This window comes from Lissotriton helveticus, chromosome 4_1, assembly GCF_964261635.1.
Source record: "Lissotriton helveticus chromosome 4_1, aLisHel1.1, whole genome shotgun sequence".
Classification (NCBI taxonomy): Eukaryota; Metazoa; Chordata; class Amphibia; order Caudata; family Salamandridae; genus Lissotriton; species Lissotriton helveticus.
In genome coordinates this window covers 1,565,631,813-1,565,659,600 of record NC_136063.1, presented here as the reverse complement: position 1 = coordinate 1,565,659,600, position 27,788 = coordinate 1,565,631,813, and the positions used below count along the sequence as shown (strand labels likewise).

The following is a 27,788-nucleotide window of genomic DNA, read 5'->3' as shown; positions in this document are numbered from 1 at the left end:
CGTAACTGCAGTTCTACTGATACGATTTCATGAATTTAGCGACTTTAGTGTTTCACCCTGACAGGGAATGTGGCTGTTGCTTGATCAGGATTCTCAACCCCACTCAACCAACAGCCCAGTTTCGTGCGATATCTATCTGTCCATTTACATTACCTAACGACGGTCGCCAGTAGGTAGCTATAGTTAGGGCTTAGTTTCCATGGGAAAAAATTGTTTTGTTTTGCCAATAACTTTTGTGCCATGTAACGAATCTTCATGAGATTTTTGAAAATTAGTATGACGCTTCCTTCAGAAGCATTCTTGAAAGTTTCAGAGTGATTCGTCTGGTGGGGCTGGGAAAACGGGTGTCCCAAAATGCATTTTCCCCATACAGTTTCCCATCTGTATTTTTGACACATCTACAGCCCGAACCGCTGAACAGAAATACACCAAATTTGACAGACAGAAAGCTATCTTTTTGTAAACTGGTGTAAATCATCTTCAGTAGTTTTAGAGTTATTAAAGAAAAAACTAATTTGGATATCTAGGAATGCGAACCCTCCCGATCTCGTGCTGAGATCTGACTCGCTGCCAACACTTCAGGCAGGAAGTGTCAGCAGCCATCTTGGGACTCTGCTTCAGCCGTGTCCTGGAAAACAGTTGTTAAAAAAAGAAAAAGGGACAGGGTAGGAGTACCCTGATGCCTTAGCTCTGGCTATGGGGACCCAGAGGGACCCAGCCGGAGCAAAAAAGGATTTTAAAAATAAAAGTATTTGCCATGAAAATGTGACAGAGCCGCAAATCTGCTCATTGAGCCCTGGTGACCACAACCGTCACTGGGCTTTTGGTTTTAAATAATGGAGGAGGGCAGTTGCGCAGACACCTCCTGGGCTTCTGACAGCTTCTGCCAAGCAAAAGCAAACACTCTGGTTCCAGCCCACAGGAGCTGCCAAAGTGCCTGCAGGAAAAAGATGAAACATTTGCTCTTGCACACAGGGAGTTTCATTTCCAGCGGCTCCTTACGCAAAATAGCAATATTGGCTCCCGCGGGGAGGTGCTGGGACCCGAGAGGCCTTGAGGCTCCCCCCATGACCCTGATCATGCACACTGCGTGCCCTAGCTGGGTCCAGGGACACGTAGCCAGAGAATGGGGTCCTTGGGGCCAAATTCAGCCTGGCGAGGGATGGGGCAACGCGGCTCCCCTCCCCATTGAGTTAGGGTGGGCCCTGGGGGATTGGTCACTGGGGTCAAATGTGGTGTGGCCCCTCCCACTTTTAAGACTGGGGTGGTACCCGGGGCCCGGAGGTTGCGCGCAGCCTGCCAAGCTTTAAGTTGACTCCGGAGAGATGGTGGTCCACGGGGCATTTGAAAGCCTCAGGAGGGGATTCCTTGCAGCCTCTTCCTTTGGTATAAATAAAGCCCCAGGGAGGTGGTGGTCCCTGGGGCTCCTAGAGGTCAATGGAAGTCGCTGCAGCACCCCCTCAATATCAATAAAGCTCAAGGAGGTGGTGGTCTCCGGGGCTCATAAGTGGAAAGTCAAAACGGAGGGAAGAAAAAAGAGCTGAAAAGGCAAAACAGACCTGAAAAATGAGCAGTAAAGGCTAAATGGGGTAGAAAAATGAGAAGGAAAGGCAGAAAAGTGCAAAACAAAGGGGAGAATAACCAGCAGGACAGGAAAAACAGAGGGCAGAAAAACCAGCAGAAAAGGGAAAACAGAGCAGTAGTGGACAAAACAGAGTACTCAGACACACACACACCCACTCTCAGACCCACCAAGAAACTCATGCACTCACTCATAGACCCACTCAGTGACTAATAAAGCCACTCACAGACTGATGCACACACACACATAAGCACTCTCAAACCCACTCACAGACCCAGTGAGACACACACACTCATTCACACACCCACTGAGACACTCTTGCACTCACTCTCAACAGTTACAAGTTTCAATTAGGAAATAACATGTAGAAAACCTTTGAAATTCACAAAAACACCTAAAGATTACAGGGACCTTATAGTTAAAAAATAGAATAAAAACATAGAAATTCACTGAAAAACACAAAGGTTATAGGGACATCGCAGTTAGAAAATAGTATTTAAAAACCCGTAGAAATCCACTGAAAAAAAAGGTTACAGGGGATGTAATAGTTAGGCTAAGATTTCACTTGACTTGTACAAAACCAAAGAAATTCAGCAGTTATAGTTACCTGAGCTAATAATTACTTACGCCCTTGCAATACACTGCTTATGACCTTTCATATTACAACACTCGTGACATGGTCAGTGACATCCATCACTGATAACTTCATCCTCATAACCACTCACATACCCACTCACACCCCAATAGAACCTCTCATATACCCACTCAGTCCTCCCATACCCATTCACAGATCCATACAGTACTTGCACAACCAATCACTCATCCATAGTCACTCACACATCTGCTCGTTTTGCCACTCACACACCTACTAACTTACCCATACAGCCACTCATGCACCCACCCACTCACCAATACAGCCACTCACACATCCAGTCATACAGAAACTCACACAGACACTCATTTGTCCATACAGGTACTCATGCACACACTCACCCATATAGCCACTCACACTCACTCACTAATACAGTTACTCGCATGCCCACTCACCCATACAGCCACTGACACAACTACTCAGTCACCCATACAACCACTTACATATCTATTCAGATATCCATAAAACCACTCACACACACACTCACTCACCCTTACAGCCACTTAGACATGTACTCTCCAATACAGCCACTCACATACACTTGCCTATACACACACACTCAAACAGCTACACACTCACCCATACAGATGCTCACAGATCCATTGTAGGACACAAACAGCTACTCTTACAGCCACTCATTCACCCATACAGGCACATACGCACCACTGACATTTGCAGAGACCGAATCCGACTCTGGCATTTATGCCTGAATAAGAAAGATTTAGAATACTGCCTGTGATTGACCAAGACGACTTCGGGTACCGATATATATTTTCTTCCTACGCCCTGATGAAGCCCAAGGCCAGATGGCCTTGTAAGGGGGCGAAACACCTGTTGGCTGTCTCTATCTAAACAAGATTCCTACAACGGAGTCATCTCACTTGTATATAAAACACTGCAGGTAACAGAGTCCAGGAATTTTTTCAACGATTACAAATACCAATATTCATATTTGTCCTGACCTTCCTTGGACACACGCACCTATGCAATCACTCACAAAGCCACTAAGTCACCCATGTAGCCACTCACTCTCCAATACAGGCACTCACACAGCCACTCACTCACTCATACAGCTACTCACATACCCACTAACATATCCATATAGCCACTCACATACCCATAAAGCCACTCAGACATCCACTCGCACACTGATACAGTCACACAGCCACTCAGATGAGATCCGTTAGAAATAGTATGACTAATTATTAGTACAGAAAGAATAGTTTTTTAACTTAAGTTGTAGCTTAGTATATATCTTTAAGTCTCAGAAACGTTTGCAAAACACACTCATGGAATCATGTCATCAGTGATGTCACTGGCCATGTCATGAATGATGTAATATGTGAAGTTATAAGCAGTGCATTGCAGGGGGTGTGTTATAGTTAGCTAAGGTAACTATAACTGCTGAATTTCTATGGTTTTGTACAACTCAAATCTGAGCCTAACTATAACATCCATGTAACCTTAGTTTTTTCCAGTGACAATGTGTGTGTGTATATATATATATATATATATATATATATATATATATATATATAAATATATATATGGTGCAATGCGCAGTTTCTCACCTGAGCATGTTGAACTACAAATAAAGGGAAGTCACTGGAAATGGCTGTCTGTCGTCATTTGGGGCAGTTTGCTTTGGAAGAAGGGCACACGGCCCGGAGCCTGTCGGCGAGGACAGCTATAAAGCGCGGCAGGTCCTTACAGAGACTGTGCTATTACCACTTGGGAGAACTTATGGTTATTTGGGCTTTGAAAGCGCACCCACTGTGGATGATAATGTGTCACGCACTACAACATCCAGAATGCCAAGAGGGTGGCCACTCCCATCTTGTCAGGTGTTTTCATTAAATAGTACGGACATTGCAGCGCCTTCAAACTTTGTCCTAACAAACGCTGCTGAGGAAGAGATTGAATCTCGAAACGCGTATGATTTTGGTTGCATGTTCTCCGGATTGGGCTCTGCTGGCAAGCTGCACATTAAACCTATGAGCAAAAGTATTTCCTGTGGCTTCTTTTCATTTTGGGACTCCTGTTAGGTTTGGATATATGTGTATATATATGTGTATATATATATATATATATATATATTTGTGTGTGTATATATACGTGTGATTGTAGTGTAGCTCCTATCTTCCCAATAGGCTCTGCGCATTGGAATAATACCTACAGCAGTAAAGGCCTAGGCCAGACGTTAACTAGGTCTACTACTGTCGATACTAGACTTAAGTTTTGGGTTTGCCAGCGTAGCTCAGAGTTCGCTAGAAACTTTCTCGAATGTTCAAGGAGGAATTAACTTCCCTGATTAGACAAGAAGGGATTTAGTTTCTGACAACCATAGAACATGACAACTTTGCTCTCCCCTAATCAAGAGTCAATCTCGAGAGTCGTGTGAGCACAAGGCAATTATTTTACTCAGTCAGTACGTGCATTCTTAGTCTCATCAGATTGTAGAGAAAAGGAAGAGACGGGCGTGTTCAATAAAAAGGTGTTATTTATTGATCAGTCTCTTTTCTCGTACAAGAGAAATGGATCGATATTATTGCAATACTTATAGTTAAGTAAAGTGCATACATTAAAAGCAATAGTATAAAATAATACTGTAAAAACATTGATATGGTTTCTGAGCCATATGATGTTTAAAATGATTAAAATATATTTAGATACACATATACATTTGACTAAACGTACTCAACTGGTGTTTCTAAATACGCCTACCCCGTGTACCTGACCTAAGTCTAATGCGTGGGCGGGAATAGAAAGTTACAGTTTAAGTTAAGTTTGTTTTTGCCAAGTGAATAACTAAAGAATTCTCTGTGAGGGGTTATTCAGTTCTGTACCTGGAATTTAGGATGAATGAGGAATGGTATCTCTTTCTCTGCTCTCGATATTCCAGGCCGCCTGCGAGGGCTGCCCGAAAGCGCCGGTGCTGGGTCTCTCGGCTTGAGATAGCAGCGCGTCTCTCAGCGCGTCAGGAAGGCGGGGCTGCGCCAGCGGGGTCTGCTCTGCTTCTGGGCTTCGGCAAGTATGGCTGCTCCGTCTCGTCACCACGCGTGTGTTTGCATAGGGCAAGATCGGCAATATTTATACCTTAAAGGTGCCGAGATTGACGTAAGGATGGACATAGATACGTCAATAAAGATGTCATACGACTTGCTCGTTAGCACATTCTTTACTAAAGTTCTCTGTGAAATCAAAACAATGGCCGCACGGATTTTCCAGGTTGTCATAGGTTTGATTTGTTATGAGAACGTCGTATGCCTTATCAGGGGCTGGAGGAATGTCGCTTGTCTAATTAGATCTCAAGCGTTATGACCTAATCAGATAACACGTTCCTGTGCCGTAGTGTGACTGCGTCAGATAACGGTATCTGCATCATGGGGGCTTTTCTTGCCTCATGGGCTGACTGTTAGTTAACTTGATAGTTAGTTTAACCAGAACAGGGTCAGGAATAGGGGGATTGATTCAGAACCTATAGGAATACACGACACCCACTCCACGCTAACTATGGTCATATTTACTAATCTATGCATAGTATAACATAGTACAACATACTATAGAGTATAGTGTATACCTTACCACCCCAAAATACATAAAAGCATTTTGAAATTTTCAAATATACTGAAAAATTGCAGTCATATATATTGTATGCACTTAAGCTAAGAAATAAATGCAAAAGTAAACACGCATTTGTATGCATTATTGCTAATTTGGTATTTGAGAAATACGCATGAAATGGCTCTTAATATGGCTATACAGAAAGGAAGTCCGAGACCATTTCATCACATAATAAAATATTTATGAACATACCAGCGGGCAACTAAAGATTATAAAGTATCTAAAAATAGAAATCTTAGTTCTCTAGGAATAGTTTCTTACTTTAAGCAGAAGATAAGTGTCCCGAAAATTTTGTTAAAAATAATTTGGGGCTGCTAAAAAATTGCTGTCCGTGAACTGGTGGGAAAAATTGTTCATGTGACTTTATTTTTAAAGTTGAAGGCCGAATTCAGGGAACGCCGTGTGCGAGCTTGCTCAAAAGTCTCTATTTCTGTTCTGGAGAGAACATCATATCATTAAGGCTTTCGAAAAAACTGTCAACAGCTTCATGGGAAAGTTCCACTAAGTCGGAAATAGGTGTAACCATGCATTCGTGCGCATGATTGTCTCCATTGACATTCTGATTCGCATTGCTGACAGAAGGTAGTACCTGATCGATGCTGCTTTCATCTCGAACTTCACTACTCTTCAATCGTAGTGGTGAAGATTCCACGAATGCCGTCATCAGGATTGGCAGCCTTTGAGGGCAGCACAAAGCGTGAACCTTGGTAGGAACCAACAATGTATCTGCATCCACTGGCGCATCCGATTGTAGCGTCAGACAGGTGTCTAACGCGCATTCTTCTCCGCATAGCAGACACCTTAGTACAGGTAAAACACACCTTTGCCACATTGGTCGAAATGATAGAAACCAAGTCATGTTCAGGTCTCTAAGCCGGGAGAGTCCCAGGATTTTTGATATCCGGTCCCGGTATCCAATGGCTAGGATCGTATCTTCCATTGTCGCGAGAGTTTGATCTGTGACATGGGTTGCCATAACGAAAAATAAGGACTAAGAATAGGATTCCTGCAATTAGTCCCAGGATCAGGGGAAGTCCGCCAAAAATCGAATGGACGAAATCTGGAAAAATACCCAGTATGGCTTTGAATGGTGTTAATGCCATCGAAAATACTGTCTTAAATACCTTTGAGACCCCTGTGGTATCAGAAATATTTAAGATTTCGCTCAGGATTTCCGCGAAATGTACGGGGGAATTAGTTGATAATAATGTATGTATCTCTGCAGTCGTCCTTGCGACTTGTAGATCATACGTTTCTTTTGATGACGTGAGCCTTGTAGGCGTCTGAAGAAGCACTGTTTTCATTCTGCTTAAAGTATCTATTCGAATAGAAGTAATTTTCAAATTGGGCCATGCCCTTGCCTCCCTGTCTGGAAAGGAGCTGGGGAACAAAGAACGTCCACAGCACTTGACCTTCGCAGTCGTAGTGACTAGATAAGGAGTCCCGGGCATAAGACTACAACATCTGCGGTCTACAATAAGAATGTAACTCCCATTATAGAGTCTTTGAAAGAATGGTTCTATTTCTGTTGCAGGTGCGCCTTGCTGGTGACATGAAAGGTTGTATGAATTCCCTTCACAGGCTCCATGCAAACTAATTCCGTTACACAGAAGCGTGCCGCTTAGTGACATAGCACAATTGTTGCCACTAAGAAACACTTTCTGTCCTTTATTACTGACACATGCATGTGAATAGGGCAGGTTCCAAGTTGTTTTAAGGTACCCCTTTCCCAATTTCTCGTACATGCCAGCCTGTATATATTTTTCAGAAAAGGGGGTGGTGATGAACAGAGTGTCTGAATTAAGCAGACCACTCTTACCCTGTCCAAAGATCAGGGCTTGATCCATCACCGTTATTTATCTCACTGCCCCATCCCAGCTCAGAACCTGGCTATATGCAAATTAGTCCGTCCCTGGCCCAGTGCATCATGGGAACAGGGCAGACCAAACTACCAAGCCAATTCTTCACCAGAAAGGAGACAAGCTACCGGGGACCGGTTTCTGGCATTTCAGCCTCTTCGGCCCGGCTTGCTTGAATCCTGATGGAGCAGTGAGAAAGGGACTCATGTCTGAGTATACCCTGCCACACCTATAGTGGCCAAAAACGATTCAGAAAAGGGGGTGGTGATGAACAGAGTGTCTGAATTAAGCAGACCACACTTACCCTGTCCAAAGATCAGGGCTTGATCCATCACCGTTATTTATCTTAGTGCCCCATCCCAGCTCAGAACCTGGCTATATGCAAATTAGTCCGTCCCTGGCCCAGTGCATCATGGGAACAGGGCAGACCAAACTACCAAGCCAATTCTTCACCAGAAAGGAGACAAGCTACCGGGGACCGGTTTCTGGCATTTCAGCCTCTTCGGCCCGGCTTGCTTGAATCCTGATGGAGCAGTGAGAAAGGGACTCATGTCTGAGTATACCCTGCCACACCTATAGTGGCCAAAAACGATTCAGAAAAGGGGGTGGTGATGAACAGAGTGTCTGAATTAAGCAGACCACTCTTACCCTGTCCAAAGATCAGGGCTTGATCCATCACCGTTATTTATCTCACTGCCCCATCCCAGCTCAGAACCTGGCTATATGCAAATTAGTCCGTCCCTGGCCCAGTGCATCATGGGAACAGGGCAGACCAAACTACCAAGCCAATTCTTCACCAGAAAGGAGACAAGCTACCGGGGACCGGTCTCTGGCATTTCAGCCTCTTCGGCCCGGCTTGCTTGAATCCTGATGGAGCACAATTGTTGCCACTAAGAAACACTTTCTGTCCTTTATTACTGACACATGCATGTGAATAGGGCAGGTTCCATGTTGTTTTAAGGTACCCCTTTCCCAATTTCTCGTACATGCCAGCCTGTATATATTTTTGGCAGTATTGAAACCTGAAGGTTGAGATTGGAATATTTATGATTCCGTGTATTATCCATTCACTGACAGGTCGTTCTGACATTGTCATTGGTAATCTTTCTAGTTTTTCAATGCTCAAGATTGTATAATCAGCACCCTTTTGTGCCATACCGATTTGTCTATCAGTAAGGTTAAAGATTTGGAATAGTGACGTTGTGTTGATTAAACGCCAAGGCACATAGCCTGAACGCAGATTTTGTAACGTCCAGCCAAGCTGTACAATAGAACGCAATTGTGACTGTCCATGTTGTAATAACAGTAAGTCTTGCGATAATATATCGATTGCTGAAGACACAATGCTGTCCAATGAAAAAATTCTGGAGGACAGAGTCATTAACCCATTGTCCACTACAGAAAGTGATTTTTCCAAATTGATACGGTCAATTTCCCGTATTCTTTCTGCTGTTTCAATTTGAGTAACCTTCCAGGCCTCATTGTATGCTGCATATACAGAGGCTGCTATGAAACGCTTTTGACGCTGTTTGCGTGGTCCCATTATGAAATCACGCAAGTCAGCACCATCAGTAAGTAAAGTTAGGTGTTGCTTAATTTCAGGCAGTGTGGAAGTTTGTAGCCATTGAAGGCATAATTTGCCCACACTGTAGGTTGTTATTATCCCTGGGTGATGTCTTTGAGGATATCTAGGGTCTGGCCTGGTCATTTTGAACCCCTGTGTTTTGTTCAGGAATCTGTCTTGACAGTTATTTGTATCTGTGGGCCAGATCAACCATTGTTTCCAATCAGGATGTGTTCTGTTTTGGTTTAATATATGGTTTACGTCTATCTCTTCATCTGTATCAGAGCTATTGCTAAACATTGTTGGCTTTGGAATAGACGGTTTATTTAAATCTTTGATTTTGCTAAGCCAAGACAGGTGGTTTGTTGAACAGTGTCATTTAAAAATATCATTTGTTCTGGGATCATGCAGGCTCTAAACAAGGCTTCTAAACCCTGTACTTGCCATTCTTTTGTACCCCAAACACTTTTCAAATCAACATTTTTTGTCCCAATAATCAAATCCAAAGGTATTCATTTTTTCGAAGAATGAATCTGAATATATCAACTTTGTGTTGGTTATAATGGTTTTCATCCCTGTCTTGTTTGACAATTTAAAATAAAATGTTTCAGCATTACTTATGTTAAAACCTGAAAAATATGAATATTTGTCATAAACGGTTCTTGAGCTCCCTTTTGGAGGTGTAGCACAATGTTCCCATTGATTATAATTTAAAACATTTCTAGGTTGTGCAGATTTATGCAAAAAATGGTTACCATAGTGGTTATAGCAATACATACTATCATAATTTGTAGAACCTTGCAAATAATCATGTTTTGTAAATTTAGCAGACATTACTAAGTCAGACATCATGTTATTAATGCTTTCGAAGTGCCAATCATCAGCAAATGAGTTTGGTTTTGCAAAGTCACTCAAGGAGATCTTGATTTGGTGTGGATATTTCAGGATCTCGACCGGACCATAAATTTCATAGTCAGTGTTGTCCCAGGCTACCCCACCAGGTATAGGATTGGCTGTGAAGTTGGCTGAAGAAAGTTCTCTTTTCTCGACGTGTGAAGATGTGTGTGGTTTGAGGACCAGGTTGATGTTCTGACTTGCTGTGTCCATTTTAGCATATTTTCCCTCAATGAAGCGTCCCAAAGTAAATACCATGATGAGCCAAAGTATGAGGATAAATGCACCAAAACCCACCCAAAATTCAATCCATGGAGAAGTCAGATATGTTTCTTTCTGTTGGTTCAAAAGTTCCTTAGCTTTGTCTTTAAAGGATTTTGATGATGGCTGTGTCTTTGATTCACTGAGGCTTTCAGAGGAATCATCGAAGTTTATGAAGTAACCGGATGCAGTTCTGTCAATTGTTCCAATTGGTTCAGGATTTTGTTGCTTGCATTGTCACTCGGTACTTCATTGTAGATTGGTGTGTTTCTGCTAAATGTTTTTATTTGGGTTTTCAGAGGTCTTAGTTCTATTGCATTGTTGCATAGTCCTTGTTGTTCTTCTGTAGGCGTTTCGAATGTGATGAGCCTCTTTGTTAGGACCTCTGTACTGGTAGCAAACCTTGGTGTTCTGCTACTTATTGGGAGTCCACTTGGCCTACTGTTTGTTATCGGCCACATGTTGTGGTTTTACCAGGTCGATAGATACAACTCGGTTCTCCTTTTTTCCAGCAAGTGGCGGTAGTACAACTGATCTTGTCCCGTTGACAGACAAGACAGGAACTGCTTTTCTGTAAGAAGGCCCAAATTCCTTCTTTACCGCGATCTTCTCCCTGACTAGATCCCCGACTTTTGGAATCCAGACAGGTCTTGCTGGGACAGGTGGTGATTCTTCAGTGGTTGTTGGCTGTTGTTTCAACTGTATGTTGCTCAGGTCTTTTCTTGTTTTGTTTAAGTCCTGCAAAATAGCCAAACGGTCTTTGACATCAAAGCTTTTTTCTTTAACCACTGAAGTCTGACTGTCGAGGTCAGAGATAATCATTCTAGTTCCAAATAATAATTCGTACGGACTGAATCCCTTCAGAGAATTTCTTGGCAAGTTATTTAGACTACGTTGGACACTTATTAGATGTTTGACCCACCCAGCTCCCGAACCTAATACCTTCGCCGTTATAGATTGCTTTATGTCACGGTTTTTTCTTTCAACAATTCCGTTCCCCTCAGGGTGAAATGGACAAGAGTACCGCAATTGCACGCCCATGCTGACCATGGCCTCCTTATAAGCCCGAGAGCTAAAAGCAGGACCATTGTCCGAATGCAGCATGCCAATTGCGTATGTGCCGATAAAGACTCGCAAATCTTTTATAACAGTTCTGGCGTCAGCCGTTCGCTGGGGCCACATCCATATAAATCTTGTGCATGAGTCCACTGCAACCAAGATATATTTATAGTTACCATCCCTTTGTAAGGGACCGCAGTGGTCTAGATAAACACAGGCTAATGGTTTATCCGAGATTAGAAGGGGTGTCTGCGCTGGACGTCTCACCGTTGATACTTTCATTTTTTGACATATTTCACATACTAGAACATAGTTCCTTGTTTGTCTTCTCATTTGTGGCCGCCAGTATCTCTGTTTTATTAATGATACTGTGGCTGAGACGCCAGCATGAATAGAAGCAAGCCCTTCGTGTGCCGCTATTATTAGTCCTAACCTATGTTCCATGTTTGGAATTGCCCTATCCCCCACTCCAGGGATTCGAGCAAAAGGAACATTGTTTGCATCAGTTATGTATGAGTATTTTACTGGAAAGCCTTTAGGGAGTGGTTCTATCGAATCCTTTTCTGAACCGCTGACAGCTTGTAATATTTCGCTGTCTATTTTTGTTTTTGACCGGGTGACGGCAGCTACGGAAGCCGTTTGCACAGCTGCCTTCGCGGCCTCGTCAGCCAATGAATTCCCTGCAACGTGAACGCCATCACGTTGATGACTCAGTGTATGTATCACGTGAGTCTTTGGTAGTTCTTTTTGTAAAAGAGCTACTTGTTCCCAGAGCATTTTATGCTTGATTGTGCCACCTTTAGCATCTTTGAAACCGTTCTGAAGCCAGATCTGCAAATATTCATTATAAGATTGAACGCAATAATACGAATCGCACACTATGAGTGTGGGGAATTCTCGATCGGTATTTTCAAGCGCCATCTTGAATGCTAGTAGTTCAGCTCGCTGAGCTGTACAATCTCCTAGGGATTGTGTTTTAGTGAGGGTTGGTTTAAATTTCCCTTTGTGCCAACGACCTTTAACAATCGCGCACGCAGCACTGTAAGCTTGTTTACCCCCTACTGCGGGTTGTGCTGATCCGTCTGTATATATTATACAGCCGTATTGATCTAGAGGCAGAATTTCGGTTGGCGGAGGACATTCAAATTCATATTGGAGAAATTCTTGAGTTTTTAAGTAAGGATCAAATTCGTACACCACGTCTGTTGCAGCAAGAGAGTTAGCCCATTGTATCCATCTTGGATGGAGTGCTTTAGCATTTGGAATGCTTGCCTTTGTTACCGCCTCTAAGGCTGGTATTGGTGTCACGATTATTATTCGTTTACCTTGTGCCAGGGCTCGTTCTTTTGCTATAGCTGTCTGTGTTGCTGTAAGAATTTTTTCCGTTGGGCTAAATTTCATTTCAGCCTTAGTGTACAAGTGTGATTTGAATGCAATTGGTACCTTTTCTCCCTCATTAGAGGTCAGGTATGTGAATCCGCATCTCCCTGGGATGACTCGAATCACAAGATTGCGTGTGTTATCACGTGTTTCTAATTTTGTTTTAATTAGCATGTCTGTTTGTAAGGATCTCAAAATTTCTGTGTGTGTTTGAGTCCAACTGGATCTTTTAAAGTCTGGTTTAATTAGATCATAAAGGGGTTTGACCCTTTCTGCGTAATTTGCAATGTAAGTTCTTCCGAAATTTAGGAAGCCTAGAATTGACTGTAGGTTTTTCAGTGTTTTAGGAGCTTGGATTACGGCACATTTCTCTAGGAAATTGTCTGCCAGACTTTTGCCTTCACTTGATAACTCATATCCTAAGAATAGGACTGTTAGATGGGCAATTCTGGATTTTTTAAAGTTGAATTTGTAACCCTCTGCTGCGAACCCAAGTATTATGGTGTTCACTCTTTTCAAGTGAGTATCCAAGTCATCATCTGTTAAGTAAATGTCATCGACATAAGATAATGCTTCATCATCATATAGTTGTAGTAATTCTGTTACTCTCGCTGAGAATACCCCCGGGCTGTTCTTGTACCCCTGGGCTAACCGACAGAATTGTTTTTGAGTGCCATTTACTGAGAATGCAGTTAAATATCTGCTCTCTGGTGCTATATTTTGATAAAAGAATCCATTGGAGATGTCCAAGGTAGTTTTGTATTTTTTGCGCACTATGTTATTCATTAGTGCAGCACTGTGTGAGTTTTGCACTGCAAAGGTTTTGCAACATGTGTTAAGGTGTCGGTAATCCAAAACTAGACGATATGAATTGTCTGGTTTGGAGACCGGAAACAAAGGATTGTTCATTTGTGAGGTGCAAGTTTCAATCACCCCCTGGTATTCTAGCTGATCTAGTATTTCATTTACCTGTTTTTTAGCTTCTTGCTTAATTGGGTACTGCCTTTGTGCAGTAGGTTGTGATTTTAACTGGATTTTGTGAGGAGGAGAATCCTCATCCCATCCTACATGATTTTTATATAAAGCAGGTGCTAAGGCCACTGCCCACTTTCTAGCAAGTGTGTATTTTTTATGAATCGGGATTTGATTCGAGAAGGCAGGCATAATTACTTCTTCGCCATGAGGGCACTCCCTGACAAACTCTGGTGGCCAGTCTTTTTCAGCTAGAAGGATATCATAGCCCTTGGAGAGATTATCCCAAAATAGTCCCCTTATTTTCCTAGTCTTATCTCCCTCTATACGTAATGTTATCTCGTATATCTTGTGGGGTTTGCTAACTCTGGTGTCTGCAGTTTCCACTTGAAGATATTCATTCGTGTCCACTGTCTCCAGATGATTCATAAGGACTTTGCGAGCTATGCTCACCTCTGCTGCGCTGTCTAGCATTGTCTGAGCCCACTCTCCGTTTTTCAGTTGTGTCCTCAGTATTCTCGGCATTGTTAACTACCTTGATACTGGCTACCTTCTTTTTTGGAAATTGTAATTTCTTTTTTAGCTGAGCAGGTTCCTTGTCTTTGGACTTGGCGTGCTCTTCTCTTTGTTCTGATCGTCCTCTTCTTTCCGATTTCTGCGAGGAATTCTGAAAAGATTCAGAGGGACGTGTATCAATGTCTTGATATCTATCAGGTTTTTTAATATTATCCCTATTTCTAAGGTTATATCTATTCCCAGAGGGGTCACTCTGCGGTGACCTCTGTCTTCGGTTTGGAGATTTTTCTCTTCGCCTAGGAGACCTTCCTCGGGACTGGAATTTCTTTTCTTTTGGATTGGATTGTTTGTTTCCATCCCAGTTCTTTTTTGGTGAATTGTTATTAAAAAATATTTTTTCTGGACTTTCAGTCAGTTGCGGTTTTACTGGTATTCCACCTAAACTATCTCTACCTAGTTCTTCATAGGATTTTTCTATGATTCTGGCAATTTCAGCTGGTTGGTCTGCTATATCTGTCTCTTTTAACCTCTGGCGGATCGCCACGTTTGCTGCTTCACCTTTTATATTGGCTAATAATATAGCCGAGACCTGCTTGAAGTCTTTCAGTAATTTCATACCAAGAGTTAAAGCTGGTTCTGGACCGTATTCATCTTGAATTTGTTTTAGCACATCTGGTATTACCGAAATGGATGGAACACCGTGCGTTTTTGTGTAGATGGAAGCAAAGACTGTACCCCAAGTGTCACAGTCCTCTATGTGTGGTGCGATTCCCATTGGGAGACATATAGTCAGAATCCTGTGTTTTTCTAGCGGGGTGGTGTCAGGAAACACCGCCTCTATTTGGGTAATTTTCTGTGCCAACCAGAATGGTATTTGTTCCCGTTTAGCCGGAACTTTACCTAAGCAGGATTGGATGTTCTGTGGTGTGATTTTATTTGTGTTCCCCTGGTGAGGGGTCAGCTGTGGAAGTTTAATCGCTGGCTGAATTGTTGAAGTCCGCATTACATACTGAACTAATTGTCTGTGAATTTTTAGTAATTGTTTTAGCTGTATTAACAGCTCTCCTGTAGACATCCCTTCGATGTCTGGGTGTGGTGTGTATCCGGCTAAGACCGGCCACGTTGCTCCTGGTCTACCTAAAGGACCAAGCCTGGTGATGTGATTATTGTGTTTTAGGGCGCCATCAAATAAGAGCAAATGCTCTTGGAATTTGAGTGGTACTTCCACCTCCTCGAAAGGAGTGTACTCATTAGGAGGTTCCTCTATTTTGTAATAGTGGAAGTACTTTGTTACAGCATTTGCTGCTGGAAAATGTATCCATGAATAGTATACCTCTGTCTGCCGATATTCGTGTGCCTCAATTACGAATATGACTGTGCCACCTCTAGGTGTCAGTCCATTTTCTATAAGCTTTAGGGTTATAGATCTCCTTTTGATGACCGGGATGAGTATTATATCCCCGTCAGCAGCCTGCATGGTAGCATCAGCTGCTGCGAGTTCAGTTGCTAATCTAACTGCCTCTCTTTCTTCATCACTTTCTGACATTTTACTGTTAGAAAGGTTATTCTTTTTGTTTGCAGATCAGGTTTCTTATGGAAACAGAGATTAGATGCACAATATTTTGGAACAGTGTATCCTTCAACGTTGACTATACCAAGAACCATACATAGGAGTTCCCTCCTGCGAGGTTTTGGAGGATATTACCTTACACCCACTCCAGACGTCTTTGGAGTATAATGGGAAAAGGGGTCTGAGTGAGAAGGCACGACTGAGTTACTCTAAATGTCTTACGTTAGTTTTATCGCCCTTTCCAAACGCGTTGGGCGCCATGTAGTGTAGCTCCTATCTTCCCAATAGGCTCTGCGCATTGGAATAATACCTACAGCAGTAAAGGCCTAGGCCAGACGTTAACTAGGTCTACTACTGTCGATACTAGACTTAAGTTTTGGGTTTGCCAGCGTAGCTCAGAGTTCGCTAGAAACTTTCTCGAATGTTCAAGGAGGAATTAACTTCCCTGATTAGACAAGAAGGGATTTAGTTTCTGACAACCATAGAACATGACAACTTTGCTCTCCCCTAATCAAGAGTCAATCTCGAGAGTCGTGTGAGCACAAGGCAATTATTTTACTCAGTCAGTACGTGCATTCTTAGTCTCATCAGATTGTAGAGAAAAGGAAGAGACGGGCGTGTTCAATAAAAAGGTGTTATTTATTGATCAGTCTCTTTTCTCGTACAAGAGAAATGGATCGATATTATTGCAATACTTATAGTTAAGTAAAGTGCATACATTAAAAGCAATAGTATAAAATAATACTGTAAAAACATTGATATGGTTTCTGAGCCATATGATGTTTAAAATGATTAAAATATATTTAGATACACATATACATTTGACTAAACGTACTCAACTGGTGTTTCTAAATACGCCTACCCCGTGTACCTGACCTAAGTCTAATGCGTGGGCGGGAATAGAAAGTTACAGTTTAAGTTAAGTTTGTTTTTGCCAAGTGAATAACTAAAGAATTCTCTGTGAGGGGTTATTCAGTTCTGTACCTGGAATTTAGGATGAATGAGGAATGGTATCTCTTTCTCTGCTCTCGATATTCCAGGCCGCCTGCGAGGGCTGCCCGAAAGCGCCGGTGCTGGGTCTCTCGGCTTGAGATAGCAGCGCGTCTCTCAGCGCGTCAGGAAGGCGGGGCTGCGCCAGCGGGGTCTGCTCTGCTTCTGGGCTTCGGCAAGTATGGCTGCTCCGTCTCGTCACCATGCGTGTGTTTGCATAGGGCAAGATCGGCAATATTTATACCTTAAAGGTGCCGAGATTGACGTAAGGATGGACATAGATACGTCAATAAAGATGTCATACGACTTGCTCGTTAGCACATTCTTTACTAAAGTTCTCTGTGAAATCAAAACAATGGCCGCACGGATTTTCCAGGTTGTCATAGGTTTGATTTGTTATGAGAACGTCGTATGCCTTATCAGGGGCTGGAGGAATGTCGCTTGTCTAATTAGATCTCAAGCGTTATGACCTAATCAGATAACACGTTCCTGTGCCGTAGTGTGACTGCGTCAGATAACGGTATCTGCATCATGGGGGCTTTTCTTGCCTCATGGGCTGACTGTTAGTTAACTTGATAGTTAGTTTAACCAGAACAGGGTCATGAATAGGGGGATTGATTCAGAACCTATAGGAATACACGACATGATGTTTTATTTAAAGCATATTTATTTAATATTTGTCAAAAATAAGAAATGTCTGTGAAGTATTTCTGAATCGTTAAAATGCATGCAATATTCATGTTATAACCATAACTCTGCCAGTGCATTTCACTATTTAGTAAAAGCTAAAATTGGGTTAAATCATTTGTTAACAATATGTTAATGCCATACAGCAGGATACTGTAATGTACTTTGTGGTATGATTATGTATGTTGTAATTGAGACTAAATGCCAATAAAAAACTATTAAAAAAAACAATGAGTTAATGTGGAATATTATTAATGTTTTAAGACCTGTATTATGGGGTTCGGAATAGGTTTAGTAAAATGTACTTACTATAAGTGTAGGCCTGAATTGCACTAAAATGCAATATTGATGAATCAATTTTAAATGTTAATATTTCTTAAGATTTGAGAACTTTTGTAGAACAAGATATGTATCAAGCAAAATTGAATCCGTGTTTTAAAACAATTTGCAAAACCGACCAACTACTATTCATTTTCTGCAGTCTGCGGCTTGTTTGGATGAGCTATAATGAGCTATTAACTCCTGAGAAGGGAACGTAACTGAACATTATTGGTTCTCAACTGATTTTTTTTTCTTAGTCTATAGTAATATTTTGTTATCCACACTACCTCAATTATTTAAATCATGTATTTCTTTTGAGACCAAAAATAAGTGATTTTTGAAAATATTTTACATTAATTCCCAAAAAGAATAATGATCACCAATTTTGTTATTACGATAATGGCAGAGTGTATTCTGATGGTGCTACTACATACACAAACCTAATTGTTGGATCTTCATCTTTTGGATCTCTCTTGCTTTGAGTGAGAAAGCTTTTGACTGGTGAATTGCCAATTTTTATTTAAATGCTTGGAACGGTTTAGATTAGAACTTATAATTATTTATTAATATGATAAAGTTATTGTGTAGCAATCAAGGAGCAAACCTTTAGTTAATTTTTTCTCTCCACATTGTAGCCTTTATTTGATGCTCATGTCAAGCATGTCACTTATCTCCCTTATTATTTGTTCTCAGTTACGTAGACATAAACTATTCAAGGGCATAAAACAGTCAAGTAAGAGGTAAAACATTAACCTTATGCAGATTATATCATTATGCTTTTATCAAATATTGGTTCTTTGAAACATTTGTTTGATGAAATCAAATTAAATGTGTATGTCTCAGATTATAAATGAGACTTGGACAAAAATTAGATGACCCCTCTAAATACCATTTACACAAGCCATATGTTTGCAAAACAAGTTTCATTAGAAGAAGAATAATTTTGGTACACATTTTTCAAATATTATGAAAGCTATTGTCAAAGTGAATTGGATGACTCTAAAGGATGAACTAAGCACCCTGGTTAATTATTTGTCTTCATCAGTGCTTAATTTGATATTCAGAGACAAATATATATATATATATATATATATTTGCAATAGTCTACAGTGGCAAAAAGCACTCGCTGCCGACAAGTAATATGACCTATAGATCTCTAGTTCCAAAACTGACAAGCTCAAGTCCACTTTTAAATTGAGTACCATTAAATGAAGTGATGGTCACACTGGTTAGTCACAACTCTTACGAAAGGTAATTTAGCAATGACACCCAAGTGCCTACTGGACGTAAATGTTACGTGGTTAAACACAATTAAAAAGCCATTGCTTATAAACTTGTTTTATCTTAATTGTGTTCAGTTTGTGTAAAGATTTACATTTTTTTAACTTTACCATTGGTAGAAACTGAGCCATAAGAGAACTACTGTTTGAAGGAACTTGTACTCTTCGGACAAGTCTGGGATGGCAGTTTATGGGTGTAACGACACTCAGGGTTTAACTGGTATGTAACAGTAACCATTCAAAGTAACATATCTTTGCTTTGTTTTTTTTTTCTTTCAGGTCCAGATGTTACCCACACGTTTGCCACTGCCAAACCTCACAATGTCTCTGTTACAGCAAAGAACAGGGTGGGAAACTGTACATTCTGGATGATCGTGCCAGTCATATGTCCAATTAAGTGTATGTTCTGTTACTTCATCATTCTATAGTCTTGCTGCGGGGAATGAAAAGTTTGATTAACTGCTTTGTTAAACTTATATGTTCTTTACATAATTCCTTGCTAATGCATTATCAATCACCCTAACCAGGCAGCTATACAACAAAAGGAATGATGACGTGTGAACGTTTCATGGATGAGGGTTTACTGTCAGAGTAGCGAATGCTAAACGGCTTTTTAATTCTGATTTGCCACTGTAGTTTTACATAGAGGCAAAAATTAACTTGCATATATGTATTCGGAACACTGGTGTTCTGGTGTATGTATTTACCTTGTGCCAACTCATTTGGCTAGATACACTCTGGTATGAGATCAGACAATCCTTTAAACAGACTAATCATCATATGTATTGAAAATTAAGAGATGATAGCAAAGTGATTTTCAGCGACCTAGAAAGTTAATAGTATATTTGCACCATAAACTAGGAACTATTGCCCAATGAAGCACATAGTGGTGGTATGTTAATCAGTATATTGAAGTCCAGTGTACCATTTGAAGACCGAACAATGCACTCTGTTAACTAAGTACAAAGATGCTTCCCTAGTGCATAATACAAGACTGGTATCCAGGCTCGCTATAACAACTTAAGTTCATAATTCAGTGCTTGTAGAATAGCTGTGCTTTCAACTGCTTTTGAAAAGATACCACATTTTGCTACTTCTTTGTCGCTTAAATCTGGTGCCATAGACAAGCACCTAGAACCTGGAGAGACAGACCACAGAATTTACTTTCCCTAAATTATGGAACCACTGAGAGATTCAAGTCCTTCAACAGGAGCTCTCTTTCTGGTACATGGGACATGAAACCTTCTATTAAATGATATGGGTAGTATGAATTAAGGGTCCTATACACCAGGGTTAGCAGTGTGCATTCCACCTGTATACATAAGGTGGCCTATGAAACTTGAAAAAAAAGAGGGAGCAAACAAAGGATCTCTTACAGCTGCTCTCACTAGAATTTCTGAAATCTGGCTATAATGTTGTATGGACCACCAGCAAAAGCAAAGTGCAATAATTAATGTGAGAGCCAAAAAATGGATCTTGCAGTAGCAGCTCTATTATACTCCTCCCCTCACCCCCCCCCCCCCCCCCAAAAAGGTTTTAATCTGTCAAGCACTGCCCTAAAACGTGGAAATTAAAGATTTCAGTTTGATTAGTTTGCTCTTGATGATGGGGACTAAAAGAAAACAGTGTTCTTTGCTAATGTTGAAACTGCTATCACAAACAACAAGGATTTGTCCATGAGAGGCCTTTAATCTGGGCAGTGTATACAGCCTGAAACCTCTTGTTGTTTGATGCAATAATGTATTTTTTTGTTTTTGCATCCTCTTTAATATAATTGTCAGTTTGAAAGGTAATTTTCCTATCATTGCATGCAAATGAAAACCTTTGCCATAATTAACCAGTCAGTCATGCAGGGTATGTGTAAGCACATTAAACTTGAGACAGGGATGAACTTTGGTTAGCTCCACTACTCATCCCTACTGAACATGCTGCCATATCCCCTTCTCTTCAAATGGGAGATAGACTTACAGAAAGGAGGAAAACATTGTGCAGTATTGTTAGCATTCACTCCTACCACCATGTTCAGCCTTTCCAGTAATACACCATGATCTATGGTGTTGAAAGATGTTGCTAGCGTGAGCAATCCACGTTGATCTGCCTTCCCTTGATCTGCCTCCTCCAACAAGTGTTCCCTTACATCTAATAACACTGTTCTCTGATCTATCTCTGATTTGAACTCGAACCAGAATGCATGCCCCCCACACAGCTTAACAACTAAATATGGATAGAGAGCTCAGCTGCCACTACATTTTCCTTCTCCTGTGGCAAGAAGTGGGCCCGTGCTTGCTATGCCCCTGATTCAAGCTAGCGTGGCTGAAGAGAGGTGATAACCCGAAACCGGTCCCAGATTGCTTGTTTCTGGTCCAGGGAGGACCTAGTCTGACAGTTCAGGCTGTACTGTTCCCATGGAGAGCAGGGCCAAGACTGATTTGCCAATGGCTGGATCTAAACCGGAATGGCATGGCAAGCAAAAAGACAATGGATTCAAACCAGATATGTGACTGGGGGTGAATGTATGATTTGTTCAGCATTCCATTTTTCATCTGTTCTTTTTGCGCTCATTAAGTGATGGCATCTCTATATTGGTGATGTGATCTGCATAACTGCTGTGGAAGTTGCTCTGTGCACAGGTTAGTATATATCTTTGTACTAGTTGGTGACTCTAAATGTGCTTCATCCCCAGTGTGATTTACATTCATTATGTCTCTTGATCCTCCTTGCCTATGAGCATGCTTTAGTACGGCCAACATGCCCTCAGACAACTAGGAGTCCGTAGTTTTATCACCATGAGAATGAGAAAGTGCAATCTTTGTAATAGTGTCCTCTACAAGAGAGATCAGGTAATGTACTGTACTCGAGAACCTATGGCCCACTCTGTATTCCAAAACTATACTAGAGATCAGATGGTTGTGAGCTTCAAGTTTTTTGGCCCAAAGGCCCATATGACTCCAAGATGACCACTGGACCAACAGTAAGCTAAATATGCTCCAGGTGCCCTCCCATATATGTGTATATAACAGTGAGCAACCCAGTATACCCTTGGGGGCTTGGGTACAAATATGTGAAAGGGTAGGAGATGCCTCCAAGGGAATTTGTTCAAAGAATATGTTTTTTATGAATTAAAAGTGATTTAAAAGGACAAATGAATGATCCTATAATGAAGTAACTTAATAATAGAATATTCTAGTAAATGATACATATCAATGTTCAACATGAAATAAACATAAAACATACACAGAAAACAGGAGTATATGAAAAACTTGATTTTATCAAAAGATTAAGAGGCAATAGAATTGTAATACAAATATATAAACAGGTCTACAGGATAAACAATAATACATGGAAATAAAGTTAGGGCATTACAAATATCAATTAGCAGTCCTGAAGATGGTCTCGCAGATAAACACATAGGAGACCGAAACGTCGACCTTCGCTTTTTCCTACTCAATTGATAAATTTAAGAAATAGGAAAGGCGGTATCAGGACCTACAGAGTATAATTTCCATGTATTATTGTTTATCCTGTAGGCCTGTTTATATATTTGTATTACAATTCTATTGCCTTTTAATCTTTTGATAAAATCAAGTTTTTCATATACACCTGTTTTCTGTGTATGTTTTATGTTTGTTTCATGTTGAACATTGATGTGTATAATTTACTAGAATATTCTATTATTAAGTTACTTCATTATAGGATAATTGATTTGTCCTTTTAAATCATAAAAAACATATTCTTTGAACACATTCCCTTGGAGGCATCTCCTACCCTTCTCCCATATATGTTACCTTCAATTTTCTGGGCAGCAGTCAGAATTGAGCAGTGGATCTGTCACCCACATATTGAAATTCTTAGTTTACCAAAAGTGTCTTGGTTAGCCCAAAAAGGATGATGATGGAGACCGCAAGTTCCTGGGTAATATTGTTATCATTTATAAGAGTTGATTACATAAGTAAAAGGCATATGTTCGAGATACCGCATTAGTGTACCCAGTTGGTGGTCTATCCTACCATTATATATCGAGACATACGAATCATACGATATTCAAAGCATTTCATTGTTCTTCTTTCACTTAATATGGACGAAATGAATTCTAACAGGGAGTCTTCTGGCAATCTCTGACAATGAACAAGGAACGATGAAATATTCACATAAATTAGCATAATTCATAAACAAATATTTACCACCAGCGCAGCAGTGGCTGGGTTTGTCCATTCAGCTTAACAATCTATACAAATTTAAGTGTGGGTAATTTTGAACTCTGACCAGATAGCTGGAATGTAAATGAAACCAATGACTCATCAGTTTGCTGTCGTACAGGCTTTTAAGCTTAGATATACCTATTTGGTCCTGACTCCTAATTGTGATTGTTACGTGAATATACATGAAATGAGTTACCCACGTTCTTAGTCCAACTACCTTTGTGAAATGCCTGCTTAAAATATTAATGCGCTCCGTATCACAAAACCCACCTCATCATATTGCCACATTCAGCAAATTAATTTGGTTTAACCTAATTAAAAGTACTACTGAATACTAGGAATGTTTAAGCAACTTCCTTTAGCACCATTGTGAGGAAGTTCCTTCATCCTTAGGTGTTCGAAGTGAAGATGGTCACAGTAACTTACCAGTGCCAATTTTCATGCTGGAAATACTGCGTAATGCTACTGGGTAAGGTATACCTCTTACCGAAATTAAAATCTATATGGTTTGAAAAGCACCCCATGACTCTAAAAATCTACGCTTTGAACTGAAAAAATCTTGCTTAAGGATAGTTATGTAAAGCATTGAATTACTGGAACTGTATTTCACACAAGAGGCAACAGAATTGCGTTCCTAATCATTTTACATGGATGTTGGAATTCTTGAAATATCCCATCCTCACTGTTTCCAGTGGCACCTTACTTTCTCAAATGAATATTTTATTTTGCTTTTGCAGTTGTCTCTGTACGTACCAGTGGGACCATGTTTGAAACAAACACCGACATTGAGTTCCATGCAGAGACTGCTGACCAATGTGCAACCCAGTTTATGTGGCATTTTGGAGATGGCTCCCGCGTAGGAACATCATCAGCGAGCCTTACTAAAAGATATACCGAACCAAGCAGGTAAACTCATCCTCTTCAATACCGTTGCTAATTTTCTGCTCTCAAGAAGGTAAGAAAAAGTTACTGTGACATGGTTTTCACTAATTACCTATTAAAATCAAGGGGATAACATTCCATTCTCCATAGCAAATTCTATGTCTGCACCCTTAATAACTTTGTATCCCTTTGTCAATTTTCAGGAAACGTGCGGAAAACAGCTTTTAAAAGGATAGACTACTAGTTTGACAAATTTGGTTTAATTTGGTCTACAGTTTGACGGGGGAGCGGTGCTAAAATCCAACAATACCTTTTACTGAAAACATGGAAACTGCCATAGGGGACGTCTGCCACAAAGAAGTAAAAAACAAAAGACGAAAGTAAACCAAAGTTACAAACAAATATTTCTTGCCTTTGTATTGTAACTCTTCTTAGGTATATTTTCATCCAGTTATTTTGAAGCATTAAGGTTGAAAATGCAATAGGTCTTGCCTTTGATTAAGTTAGCCATTTGCCTTGCTAATAGTATTGTATAGCAATGCAAATGGCTTTAACTTAATGAAATGCGAGACCTAGTGCATTTTTATTATTTGTTGGATGTGGAGGTACAGGCTAATTTCTCTGAGCAATATGCAATGTCCTAGGATAGTGCAAGATCTGTTATTGACAAGTGCTCTGAGGTGAGTGAATGAGTGCGTAAGAAGATAGCAGAGGTAAGAATTAATGGAGAATGTGTCAGAGAAGTGCTGCCTAAAGATGTTTGACCTATGAAGTACATTTTATTCCTTGATGTGCACGCTGCTCACACTGCAACTCACGGACATTCTACTTACCCAAAGGAAGTTGTTTTGATGCCACAAAACACGTGCTGTTTGTTCCCACTTGCATTTTAGCTCGCAGGCTGTGCTACTGCAGTTCCAGTCCACATGCCTCTGTTTACACTACAGCTCACTGGCCTCTTAGCTTAATCTGCAGCCAGATTTCTACACTACTTACTCAGCCCACAAGTTGCAGTACTTGCGCTACAACCCCCACGTTGCACTATTCACTTTATGGCACGCAGGTGAGGCTGGTCTATTAACAATGCAATCTACAAAGTTGTCGCGTTACATTAACCGTCCAAAGGGTCTGCCTACACTACACCCCATCAACTGCACTACTTGCCCTTCAGGCCACACGCTTTTTCTACTTCTAGTACAACTCCTGACACTGCTGACGCAGTCAGGGAAGGTCTGTGCATCTCATGTGTGGGCTGGACTGTGGCGTGGAGAATCTTTGATTGGAAAGAGGAACCTGACGCAGTCACGACATGGACTGGGACTACCGACCACTCCCTCCCCATCATGCAAACAACATTTACAATCGAGGTAGTAATTTAGCCAGGCGAGAGAATTCTTTGGAAGGCAGGGGGTCTCACGACCCCCCGGCCGTATTTATTAAAATATGAAAACAAATAAAAAGTGAGTAAAATAAACATTATTTACATAATTATTAAATGCAAAATTCAGACATTAGATTTACAGCAAGGTAGACAGATATGAAGGGCTAACCTTAACAAAAGTCTAATACAGCGTGTTCCTAACCGAATCTAACATCCTACATATCAATTTTGCATTCTAATAATTTCTGGGCCCACGGCAAGGTCGTTAACCGGTGTCCGATCCTTCCCCCAGCTACGCCCTCACGCCTGAGTGCGCATGCGCAACAAGGGCCCGGTTACCGGGAGAGTTCGTCCCTCTCCTGGTTACCCTCGTACGCTCCGTGAAATCCATTTAACCTACAAGAAGGGCCCTTTCACTCGCGCCATTTGCTGACATCATAGTGTATGTGCGGGGTGGCTACCAGCCCGAGGAAAGCGTGACTCCCTCCCCCGCACCCTTCCAAGCAAGCGAATATCCTGCCCCATAAGTTCTAGGAGAGACCAGTGGCCCCTCCCCGTGGGCAACCCCATTTGATAATGGTGCCGCCCCCTAAGGACCTTAAATTGCTGCTCACCGATTATGACCCTACCGCCTGACCAGCGCAATAAATACAACAATTGAGGAACCTATGAAGGGAAAAAGGCCTAAGGAGAAAACAAGTAAATACGCATCCACATATCAAATTGAGCACATTACACCAAATTGCCTGTACACGGGGAAAAAAGGCCTAAGGAAGAAAATTACATACATATCTACAGCGTTCAATACCATCACCGGTGATACCTACCCACGTCCCAAATGAACTTCTGCTAACAGGGATGGTGGGTGGGGAAAAATTATCGGCCCCACAGCGGGGCGAGGAGCGAGCCTGGGAAGCGCGGGTACAAGAGGGCGCTTCCCGCACCTCCCAGGCCTCTTAAACCCCCCTGGTCCCACCGCTGGGACCCACCAATCAGGAGGGGTGAAGGGGGGGCCGGGCCCAGCCATGCGTGCGTGGGGGCTGAGCGCCCCCCCTTTCCTGAAACATCTGTATGTCTGTCACAGCGGCGTAACTGAATTTGCAGTGCCCCCCTATGCAAAGTGCATGGAGGGGGGGCCTATGCTCCGGGCCCAGTTAGGAGCTCTGATGCTCGCCGTGCACAATGCCGGAGGGGGCTCGTTGGAGCTCGCCCTCAACTCCCCCACCCCCACACCATGGGGAAATTGTTACGCCCCTGATGTGTCGGTCCGACAGTCTGTCTATACTCTATCCATTGATCTTGCAATCCCACTCTCACCTCTCCCTCCCTCCCATCTTCCTCTGACTGCTCTTTCTGCCTCATCCCTGGTTTCTCTATGAACATATGGCGTACAAGCGCCATACTTCTAATACACTTCAGAGGTGTTCAGTATACCCCTACAAGGAGTCCTGTCGTCACGTGACCGGCAGGTCATAAACCGTACACCAGCCCTGTAGAGTGCATCATGACCAGTCACATGCAGTGTATGGAGTGCGTCGTCTTCTGTAGAGCGCGTGGCATGCCTTCACAACGTTTCTCCTGTTTACAACCCACTAAAGACTTGTCGTGGAGGTACATGGAATGTTAACACAACAGCACACCCTGGAATGGAAACACGACTGCTAACATACTAAAGTGGATTTTCCGTGTGTGCTTGTAGGAAAATGTAGTGACTCGACAGTGCGACAAGCCAAGTTCTCTCTGGACTGTCAAGGAAAGAACGCCCCTGAGGCCCCGCCCTCCCCACCTCCAAGAAGGTACTGCTCTGTGGGCTCAAAGCCCTGACAGACCTCTCTCTCTAAATCCAAGACCCGCTCTTTTCAGTGCACATAAAGCATTTCCATGCGACCCGGCGGGTACGGTGTCAGATGGGAAACTCAGAACTCTGCACTCAGAGTCACACATCAGCTCACTAACACGTGAAACTATTCTATTGCTGTAGAGGTCATTCCGTTCATGCAATTCTATGAATTTGGCAGTATTTGAATTGCAATGTTCGGGTCAATGAGAACCGGCTGTCAGCCCCGACCACCCATTTGACCAAAGTGCGTAATCGGTTGCACACAAAGTAATCTC

The 27,788-nt window shown here is 41.7% G+C and overlaps 1 protein-coding gene across 1 annotated transcript in view; it reads left to right on the top strand.

The window, feature by feature from the left end:
• Nucleotides 1-27,788, top strand: part of PKD1L1 (polycystin 1 like 1, transient receptor potential channel interacting) — a 1,793,388-nt gene that overhangs the window by 561,760 nt on the left and 1,203,840 nt on the right. Inside the window, exons 16-17 of the mRNA XM_078688182.1 lie at nucleotides 19,491-19,610; nucleotides 24,148-24,316. Coding sequence (XP_078544308.1) covers nucleotides 19,491-19,610; nucleotides 24,148-24,316 — 289 coding nt within the window. The remainder of the gene's footprint in view (nucleotides 1-19,490; nucleotides 19,611-24,147; nucleotides 24,317-27,788) is intronic.